General features: G+C 41.0%; 1 protein-coding gene across 1 annotated transcript; it reads left to right on the forward strand.

The window, feature by feature from the left end:
- The first annotated feature begins 2872 nt into the window (after positions 1-2872).
- On the forward strand, positions 2873-9628 carry LOC137732946 (zinc finger CCCH domain-containing protein 44-like). The gene is made up of 10 exons (XM_068472182.1): positions 2873-3567; positions 3809-3888; positions 3999-4183; positions 4501-5410; positions 5502-5629; positions 6098-6157; positions 6243-6293; positions 6507-6577; positions 6807-6958; positions 7069-9628. Exons 1-10 carry the CDS (start codon positions 3209-3211, stop codon positions 9393-9395), a joined length of 4323 nt encoding a protein of 1440 aa, XP_068328283.1. The 5' UTR covers positions 2873-3208; the 3' UTR covers positions 9396-9628.
- The last annotated feature ends 1547 nt before the right edge of the window (positions 9629-11175 follow it).

An 11175-nucleotide genomic window follows, 5' to 3' on the forward strand; every position in this document is an offset into this window, starting at 1 on the left:
AGAGGTTGCTTTCGAAATTAAAATTTTCTGTTCGTGGAAAAAATAGCAAATGGTCCTAACGTGGAAAAAATAGCAAATGGTCCTAAGTTCTAAGTATCTACATTATGATCATCCTCATCTACCAAAATGTGTTAAATTATTCAGTAACGTGCCGGAGTGAAGTTGACCAAAAAAATAAATCAAGCAAGTCTTCGACCTCTTAAGTTCGATTAGTATTCTAACATTAACATCTTTAATCACATAGAAAATGTATTTGAATTGTCTTGATATTTCTATATTTATTAAAACATGCTTACCTTCATTTAGTTATATGATATGGTCTTTTATTACTCTTCTTCACTTATAAATGATAGGTATTAAATCCAAAAATTTGTGAATTTTGTGCCCTATATTGTTGCTGCAGGACAATATTGATGGCATAGAATGTCGAATAAGTATTCTCCAGGAGATCTGATTCGGTTAGTTCCATTTTACAGAATTTCAGCAATGATCAGATTCTACAAACTTCAGAGTTGTATTCATTCACGGACTTAAAGTCTTGAAAGTGAATATGCTGCCAGTCGTGTCTTGCTTCAGGCAAATATATGTTTTTCTGATGATCGAAACGGTGGGCCAGAGCAAGCCAGATGGTGCGTGGGTCCTCTTCAACGAGGTACTCGGTCTACAGAGCATCATGGATGTGTCTTCGAATGAAGATCATTGCAGTAGCTTTCTGAGCTTAGTCGACAGGTTTGTTGTCGGTGGGTGCCTTGATTGTGGCTCTAATACCCTTTGCAGTAAGATGAAGCTTCACATCTTGAACCCACTTTAGGTAGTTTCTTCTGGAGATTTCCAGAGTGGTGAAATCGAGTTTGTTCAAGTTCGACATGCCTCTAAAACGGAAGGTACAAAAAAAGACATGATTAGTCATATGGTAATCCATAGACATATATCGTAGTACATTCAGATTCTATAGACATGTATTGGTTTAATTTATGCATGAAAACTACAGGTTTCATGTGGTAAGTTTTGAATGAAAACTTTGGGGTTTCAAAGGTACTAACTATGAAACTATAGGTTCAATTTAGCTTTTATGAACGATTAGTTCATAGAGGGGAGGTTCTTGCAAGAATCATAGAATGCAATATGCTGATTTAAGTATACTGGATTTGAGTTTCTTCAGGAACTCAAGTGTGAGAGTTTCGTTACTACGAAAGTATGTCAACGGTTCAAAGTATAAAAATAAATTATTGAATCGTTAATGTCCAAAAGTGATTTTCAAGTCAATAATTTTGGATTCATTATCAGATTAATCGATTGCAGGTCACTTTTAATTAATTCAATAGATCGGGACCAAACGGGGTCGATTGTGGAAGCAAAATAATGCCAAAATAATAGCATTGGGTTGAAAAAACATAGCCAAAGAATGGGGTTTGGGCTTAAGCGTGGCTGCAATAGCAACTCATAAGTGGGTACAGGCCACGGGTCAAGACAGGTGAGCCCAGCAACAACAGCTATTGGCTTTTGGGCCGAATGGGAGGGCATGGGTCAAGCCCAACGGAACGCTGGCCTTGGGTTCGTGTAGGAAACCTAACCAAGGCTGGGTTCAGGTCGGGGCAAGCTCAACCTAGCAGACAAGGCTGCGGGAAGCAAGCTGGGGCAAAATGGCATAACCCAGTAGGCTAGGGACTCGCAGGACATCGGCCCAAAAGGCTGTAGGCTTTTAGTTTGGGTTAAGGGACTTCTGGCCCATTAGCTAGATCAAGCCCTAAGGCTTTGGGATGTCTAGGTCAGTGCAGCAAGCCCAAAGGTTGTTGCCATGTGGTCCACTCGACTGGGTTTCAGGGCAGTGATGGTCGAATGATGCCACGGTGGGGGTGCGGCGGTGGTGCCGCATAGTGCCCAATGCAAAAATTGTTTGTTTGTTTGTTTGTTTTTTTTTTTTTTTTTTTTTTCGACATGGTTAAGGTTTGAACAAACCCTAGAGTTGCTTCTAATTTATTTATATTCTTTGACTTACAATTCCACATAGCAATTTAATTGCGTAATGCATGAAACATATATATATATATATATATATATATATATATATATATCGTAAGGAAAATATAAACATAGAAGGGTTCATGCATCATGGGGAATGTTTTCATGCTTCGTGGACGTTTCAAATATCTTCCTTTATTTTAAGCGTACATGATTGACAGAAAACAAAGAAGAGCTTTTGAATTTTGTGGAAGATAGCCTTTTCCTATGGTCTGTTAATTTCTCAGCTTCTGGCAAGAGTGTACTGATAACGTGTTGTAGGCTTATTTAACTGAGCTATCTAAGGGATTAGAGAGAGAGGGGGCCGGCGGTAGCAAAAGGGAGAAGAGAGAGATTTAATTGTGAGGTGTGTGTTATATTATCTTATTGTGCATTTATTTATAGTAGTAGGATAGACAAAAACCTTACCCTTTAGGATTACAACTCTTAATAGATAATTAACTCCTGATAGGAATATAAGAGATATCCATATATATACTAGAATTTACACAATCACATTCCTATTTTAAATATAACTACAATAATTATGAACAAAATTACTGAAATTTACTATTCATACCAAAAAAAAGATAATATGATCAAGAAAATCAAAGTTAGGAACTGAATGAACCCAAGAGGAGTGAGTATCCGGTATCGTCATGTTTAAAGAGTTGAACAAAAATTCAAGGGCGGCCCCCACAGCCGATCACCTTTTCTGGGTGCCCACTCACCACGTGGTGCTCGAATATCAATAGGCTCGCAAGAGCCGCGTTTTGACCCCCCTCCTGTGGCAAAATGGTAATTTAACCCACTCCCTCCCTTTCCCTTCCACTCATCCAACCTTTGTGTGACAGCCCCCTGCCTTCCCTGCCTACCCAAACAACGACCTCCCCCCCCCTCTCTCCCCTCTCTCTTTCTCTCTCCTCCATTTTTTTCTCTTTTTCTTTCTCCAAGCCAATCTCCTCCCAGGGGACGCCTATCGGCAGCGCCGTGTGTCGCCGGTCCTTCTCACTTTTAAGCCCATTTACCCGGACCGGACCTAAACCCGACCTGATAAATGTTTGTCCCATCGGCACCCGATCTTCCATGTGCGCTGCTGCTGCTGCCGCTTTAGTCACTTCTTATAATTGCAGTTCCAACTCCTAGGGTTTTCAATCTCTCTCTCTCTCTGTACAAATCTATCCAATTCTTTTCAGTTATTGTTTGTATGGAGCTTGAGCAAGCTCAGCTCGCCTCCGCCTTCTACAGACCCAGTATACAAGAAGACGGAGGCGGAGGAGGAGAACCGCCGCAACCGGAGAAGGTGTTTGACCGGTCGATGCCGGCGGGGGAGGAAATCTTGGCGGCCTTTCAATGCGAAACGATCGGCGGGGGGAAGGTTGCCGGGGAGGCGGGGCAGATGGTGGTGGTCAAAGAGGAGGCGGGAAAGAGCTTGGGGAAGCGGAGGCGGGGCCGGCCGCCGAGCGGGCATCCGAAAGCGACGGCGGTGAGGAAGCAGCAGGACGAAGAAGAAGACGTTTGCTTCATTTGCTTTGACGGCGGAAGCCTCGTGCTTTGTGATCGCAGGTGAGAATCCGGTTTTTCATGGTCGCAGCTTAGTCAATTCAGTCCAATTTTGATTAGTCCATGTTATAAAAGCTGAGAGATTTTACTTAATTTAGCTGATTTGGGTTGTTTCATCTCCTTATTGGCAATCCAATGTACAGTTCGAGTCGATTTTGTTTTTCGTTTTGTGAAATTTAGTGGATGTGTTGTTGCTCATTTGCATTGCTTAATCAAGTCTTGTTTGTGGATTGATACTTGATAGGGGATGCCCTAAGGCTTACCATCCTTCGTGCATCAAGCGGGATGAGGCCTTCTTTAAATCGAAAGCCAAATGGAATTGTGGTATGTTGCACTATGTTAACCTGTTCATTTTTTGTCTCTTTGGTAAGTTGAGTTATCATGGTTGTGTGGTTTGTTGACATTTCGGTGTTCCTGGATATTATGCATGTCAGGTTGGCATATATGTAGCAGTTGTCAGAAGGCTGCCCATTATTGGTGCTATACTTGTACATATTCTCTGTGCAAAGGATGTACTAAAGGCGCGGACTATCAATGTGTACGAGCAAATAAAGGATTTTGCGGAACATGTATGAGAACTATAATGCTAATTGAGAATATGCAAGAAAACAAGGAAGGGGTATGCTTGAACACGTATTTATTTATTTACAGACATTTTTTCCTATGGATTGAAGATTCTCAGCTTTGTTGAATTTTGGAGAGGGATTGGATTGATTTAAGAACAGAAGAGAACTCTTTCATATTGAGAATCGTATTAGGTTTTTATTTTATTTATTTCTTTAATTGTACTTTGTGCCCGCATTAGTGCATTATTTGCTGCTGTAATTAAAGTGGCATTCCATCACGTTCTACCCTTTTGGAGGTTTATTTATTTTGTTTCTTTCCATCTGGCGGTGCAATTTTATCCTTTTCCTTTCTCATTGAAATTTTCTGCAGGCTCAAGTTGATTTTGATGACAAAAGCAGCTGGGAGTATCTCTTCAAGGTTTACTGGATTCTTTTGAAAGGGAAACTGTCGTTAACTTTGGACGAGCTTATTAAAGCTAAAAATCCATCAAATGAAGCTGCTGTTATGGTTTGTAAGAGGGATTCTTCAGTTGAACTTTACGATGGTAATAAAACAAATTCAGGTGCTGTCAACTGTTGTGCAGATTTGGAAGCTATACACTCCAACAGAAGTAATAAAAAGCCTAGAACTTCTGACAAGGACTTGAGTGCTGAAAAATCACTTGGTGAAAAAGGGATGCCTCTCCCTGAAGACACAGTTTGGGCATCGAAGGAGCTCTTGGAGTTTGTTGCTCATATGAGAAATGGTGATATATCTGTGCTATCTCAGTTTGAGGTCCAGGCGCTTTTGCTTGAGTACATAAAGAAAAACAATCTTCGTGATCCTTGCCAGAAATGCCAAATTATTTGTGATTCGAGGCTCATAAGGCTGTTTGGGAAAGAATGTGTGGGTCACCTTGAAATGTTAAAGCTTCTTGAATTTCACTTCCCTGTAAAGGAAAGTTCCAAGGCAGATAATATTAGTAGTGCTGGAATTGTTAATACTATTGCCAGCCAAATGGAGATTGATGGGAACTATGATCATCAAACCATGATGGGTAATGATAAGAAGCGTAAAACACACAAAAGGGTAGATGAGAGAGGACCACTGACCAATCCAGATGCATTTGCAGCGATTGATGTTCACAACATTAATCTGATTTACTTGCGTCGTAACTCGATGGAGAATTTTTTTGAAGACATTGATAAATTGCACAAGAAGGTGGTTGGTTCAATTGTGCGAATAAGAATTCCTAGTGGTGATCAAAAGCAAGATATTTATAGGCTTGTCCAAGTCGTAGGTATTAGTAACACAACCACTGCTCCAACTTATTTATTATATTTTCACAATAAGTCATGCAATATTTGTATTGATGACATCATTGTCTGCAGGTACCAGCAAGGTTGCTGAACCTTATAAAGTTGGCACAAGAACAACTCATGTTAAACTTGAGATCTTGAACTTAAACAAGAAAGAGGTTATATCAATTGACGAGATCTCTAATCAGGAGTTCTCCCAGGTCAGTGAACTTATTGCCTGCTCTCCTCCCAGGGACCAGGGTTCCTTGATATAACTTATCTACGCATGGTAGGATTTTCTTTTTTCAATAATTCTTTTGGAACTGAAGGTTAAAAATACGTGTGAATTAGTATATATATCAATAATGAAAGTTCTTGGAGCCCAATTATTTATTTTTGCCCTCCTTTTTTCAGTTATGTGAACTATAGCATGAAAGGATGCTGGGGGAACGTTTACCCGCACCATTAATGACTGACCTGAAACCCATATGCACACTATTTTCAATCCTTTCTTAACATGGAAAATAATGATATAACCAAAAAATACATTGATTAAGGCATGCTAGTGTTTACATACAAGTTTTTTTTTTGGTCACAAGACAGTCTATTGCGGTGTGTTGATCATGTTCAGATACTTATTCCCTTTCATCCCCTCTTATTCAATTCAGATATTTTACTTATTTTCACAGGATGAATGCAAACGATTACGTCAAAGTATAAGGTGTGGGCTCAGCAAACAGTTGACTGTGGTAGGTTTGCATGTTATGTTCTGTTGTATGTCATGTGCAAGATAATTGCAACTCTTTTTACAAAGGAAATTTGTGCTGGGTGTAGGGTGAGATTCAGGAGAAAGCAATGGCACTTCATGCAATTAGAGTAAATGATGTAAGTTTCGTTACTTTTAATGCTGAGGCAAGAAGAGAATACATATGTGTTTTTATGGAAGGATTTTAGATGAATTTTCTTTTCCCTTTTTAGTTAATAATTATACTGCCCCATTTAAGTATATTCATTGGCTTTTATTGTTTCTTCTAAATAAATCAAGTGCTACGTCTGATATTGCTTTTTGGTTGCCAATGGTCTTGCTCTATGATCTAGTGTCTGGATGCAGAGGTATTACGGATTAGTCACCTTCGCGATCGAGCAAGTGAAAAAGGACGCAGAAAAGAATATCCTTTTTTGTTGATTGTTCAATGCTTTTAGTTTCTATGTAGACATTTCTTGCACTTTGTTGTGGTTGTTCCAGTTTCACTCTCTGTTTACTTGTTGATTACTTGTAGCACATTACTTAGTATGAGAGGCCATTTCATGGGTACCTGTGTACTCTATTCTTCGTACTGTCTTGTGGCTGAGGTATTTTGGTCTAAGAACATCAAGTTTTCCTTGACCATAGTGTACGCTTAAGCAATGCGTGGAGAAACTACAGCTTCTGAACTCGCCAGAGGAACGTCAGCGCAGACTCAGTGAAATTCCTGAAGTACGACCTGATCCTACTATGGATCCAAGTTGCGAATCTGAAGACAGTGCTGGAGCATTCGATAAGAAACAAGGTCCCTTACATTGATTTAATAGACATGGAATAACATCTTGTCCGTTTCTAGTTTTCAAGGTTTCTTTTGGAAATGTTAATTTGGTTTTAATTGCGCTGATGTGTATGCAGATGCTAAAGTAAGACCAAGAAGATCTGGTAGAAGGGGAAGGGAACCTTTCTCGCAACCAAGGGAAGGTGATACTTCAAGCAATTCAAGAAGCAAGGGACGGAAAAATTCGGGTAGAGAAACATTTGGAATTAATGGACGCAATACAACAAGGAGCCAGGTCAATCTCACTGGTTTGGTGTCTTTTGATGGGAATAATCAATCAGCAGTTGAATCTAATACACTTTCTGAGGTTGCATCAGAAAATTCATCATTGCCCTTGTCTATAGTGACGAATGCAAACCTATGTGTTGATGATTTTGAGGCAGACATAATATGGCACTACCAGGACCCCACTGGAAAAGTTCAAGGACCATTTGCACTGATGCAGTTGCGTAAATGGAGTACAGCTGGGCACTTCCCTCTTGATCATAGAATATGGAAGATAAATGAGAATCCAGGTGACTCCATCCTTTTGGCTGATGCATTGAATGGACAGTATAAAGAACCATTATTGCCGCATGACAGCCCGTTACTTTCTCAGGGATTTACAGTTGCCTTGGATGATAGAAACAATGGTCAGGATGATGGAAGGAACAAGAGTGTGAACCCAGCTGCAGTGGATGATAAACAGGTTGAAGAGAGCTGGAACACGAAGCAGGATGGCCAAAGTTTGCATAATAGTGGCAGTAGTGAACTTGTAAGGACCACTGCACTTGCAGATGTTGTCAATTCTAGTGATGAACAAAATGGAATCATTTTGCAAGGCCAGGTTCCATTGAAGGATAATAATTCTTCACCTAACCAACCCCAAGAGAGTAGTTCACAACCTTCTCCACCCGTGATGCCATCTGAAACTCTGTTGCATCAAGAAGGGGAAAGTAGAGGAGCGGAAATTAACTCTGATCAGACGAATGGAAATTTGGATCCCCAACAAACTGCTCAAGGTCAAATTGCGAATGGACAGTGTAATGAGAGCCGATCTGATAGTGATGGCCATTCAGGCCAATCTTCAGGGCAAAACTGGAGACCTCCACCTGTAAGCAGTCCTTCAAACGGCTGTCATTCCAACTCGACTTTTGTTCCTTTCGCTAAATCACCTGAGACTGCAGAACAAGATCAGAAGGAACATAATTTTTCAGATATGTCCAGTCCCACTCCAAAACCAAGCAACGGAGACTTAAAAAGTCAGGCTGCTGAAATTAGACAGTTTGTGCCTTCAAATGCTCCTGTTCAGGACGCTGGCCATAGCTGGAGCACTTCTTCTAGTTTAGTGGGTGGTGGGGCACCACTTCCGGAAGTAGGTGGTGACTGGGGTCGATATTCCCCTACTCCAGCTAAACCATCTTCTATAGAGGAATGGGAATCCAGTCTTGTCTCTGCATCTTTTAAACCAAGCGAGATGGATCAGTTTACAGAGCCAACTGAATTTTGTACTTTACCTGATGATTCAGTTTCAGATCTTCTGGCTGAAGTTGAAGCAATGGAGACTCTCACCAGCTTGGCTAACTCAACTTCAATCATGAACTGTCGAAGGGAGTTTACAGAGGGTTCAAAAAACGGTAGTATAAGTTCTGTAGATGGATTTAGCCCAGCACCCGACCCTGGAAAAGGTGATGCTTTGAGCTCCACTGGTGATTTACGGGGTTCCATGGTGGCAGATGAACCACTTGGGGTACGTCAGGGAAATGCTCTTGATTTGAGCTCCACTGGCGATTTACAAGTTTCCATGGAAACAGACAAACCAGTTGGGATATGTCAGGGAAATGCTCTTGATCTACAAAACAGATCTGGTGTACATTCGTCCACAAGCCCTGGAATGGAGGGAGACAGAAAGTACAGTGATGTTTCAGTTAACCAATTTGAGGCAGGGACCGAGATACGAACCACTGCACCGTCGGACATAGCCAGTACAGACAACCATTGGAATGGTAGGTCAGAAAGCACAGGAAGGAGTTGGGAAGCAGTTCAGCCAGTTCCGGGAAATGCCAACATGGGATGGGGAGGACCAGACCAAGGAAGTGTAAACCTGGGTTGGGGAGGTGGTCAGGGCATAACACATGGAAACACGAGCATACATCCAGGTCATCAGTTGCCGGCCAGGGGCATGTGGGAAAGCCAACCAAGATATGGTGAAGAAAGATTCTTCAGTCCACGAGATCGTGGTTTCCAGAATAGGGATTTAGGTATCGGTAGGGGTAGGTTTGGATGGAACAGGCAGACATTGTACGGAAACGGAAACGGAAATGGAGGTTTGTTCAGGCCTCCCCCCAAAGGGCAGCGGGTTTGTAAATATTACGAAAGCGGGCACTGCAAGAAGGGAGCGTCGTGTGGTTATTTGCACCCCTGATTTTGGGTCTCAAACAACAAAATTAGACACATTTAATTCTGAATTCATTGCTCATAATGAGGAGACTGCTTAAGTGAATAATAATTTTTTTTGGGATTAGATTTAGCATATTAATTTAGAGTACCATGATATTGTGGTATTCATTCCATGTTTCAAGTAATATCTGATGAACAAGTAATGACGTCCACAATGGACCTTTTACCCAACTCAAGAATTAATTCCTTGTGTTTTCTTCTTGTGCATTTTGCTAAGTTGCTTGATCTTAAATGGCAACTCCATCCAATCGTACCTAAATATAGGGTTATGTTTACCGTATCAAATTTAGGTGGTTTAGTAATCCGTGGTAAAAAATTCACTCATGCGTGCTTGGGCGACTAATTCTACCATAAGCGTTGGTCATTTCTAATTGTGGGTCATGTATAGTTGTAATGATTTATAATCAGAAATCGCTTACACCCGCTTGAGTAACTATACACACTATGACACGCAATATAACTTAGTGAGGAGAGAGATTTGTTGACACTTCGATTACGACTCACGGTAACATCTCAAACCTACCAGACTATCATAGTCACATGTAACAATCTATTATAAATGAAGATGGAAACATTGTTTTTTTGTTTTTGTTTTTTTTTTTTTTTTTCCTGAGAACATTGATATTTTTACACTAAGAGGAGGGGCAGTTCGACCAAGTCACATAGTGGGCAACCTAATTTGGTATCGAATTTGCTATTCACGAGATTTGAACCTAAGACCTTTCATTTCCAAGCGAAGAGAAATACTACTAGACCGTAATAACACTACATTTTAGCTTGAATATCAAAATGAAAAATTTGTAAGAATCAGAAGTTCTAACTGTGAACACGAAAGATTCCTTGAAACAAGAAACCAGAATAACGTGTACAAAATAATATTTTTGTGTTTATGATTTTGGGGTTACGAGCTCTCTTAAATTTGGTCCTCTGATTCTATCTCCGTAAGATCTAGATTTGTTGATCCAAGGGCCGTCGAGGCTTGATCTTGGATGAACAGTTGTAAGTTTCTTCAAGGGCCTTCGGGGCTTGATCTTGAATGTTGATGGATGAGCGGATCTTCAAGGGCTTTTGGGCTTGATCTTGAAGAACGGTTGGTTTTCTTCAAGGGCCGTCGAGGCTTGATCTTGAATGAACAGTTGGTTTTCTTCAAGGGCTTTTGGGCTTGATCTTGAAGAATAGATGTGTGGATTTGTTTGTTGATCCAAGGACCGTCGGGGCTTGATCTTGGATGAACAGTTGTTGAACGGATCTTCAAGGGGCGTTGGGCTTGATCTTGAAGAATGGTTGGTTTTCTTCAAGGGCCGTCGATGCTTGATCTTGAATGAACAGTTGGTTTTCTTCAAGGGCTTTTGGGCTTGATCTTGAAGAATAGATGTGTGGATTTGTTTGTTGATCCAAGGGCCGTCGGGGCTTGATCTTGGATGAACAGTTGTTGAACGGATCTTCAAGGGGCGTTGGGCTTGATCTTGAAGAATGGTTGGTTTTCTTCAAGGGCCGTCGAGGCTTGATCTTGAATGAACAATTGGTTTTCTTCAAGGGCTTTTGGGCTTGATCTTGAAGAATAGATGGATGAGCAGATCTTCAAGGGCTTTTGGGCTTAGTCTTGAAGAACGATTGGATGTGTGGATTTGTTTGTGCTGTTGATCCAAGGGGCCGTTGGGGCTTGATCTTAGGATGAACGACGAACACTTTCTTCAAGGGCCGTCGGGGCTTGATCTTGAATAATGGTTGTGTGGATTTCTTCA

The sequence above is a fragment of the Pyrus communis genome, chromosome 1 (genome assembly GCF_963583255.1).
Source record: "Pyrus communis chromosome 1, drPyrComm1.1, whole genome shotgun sequence".
Lineage (NCBI taxonomy): Eukaryota > Viridiplantae > Streptophyta > Magnoliopsida > Rosales > Rosaceae > Pyrus > Pyrus communis.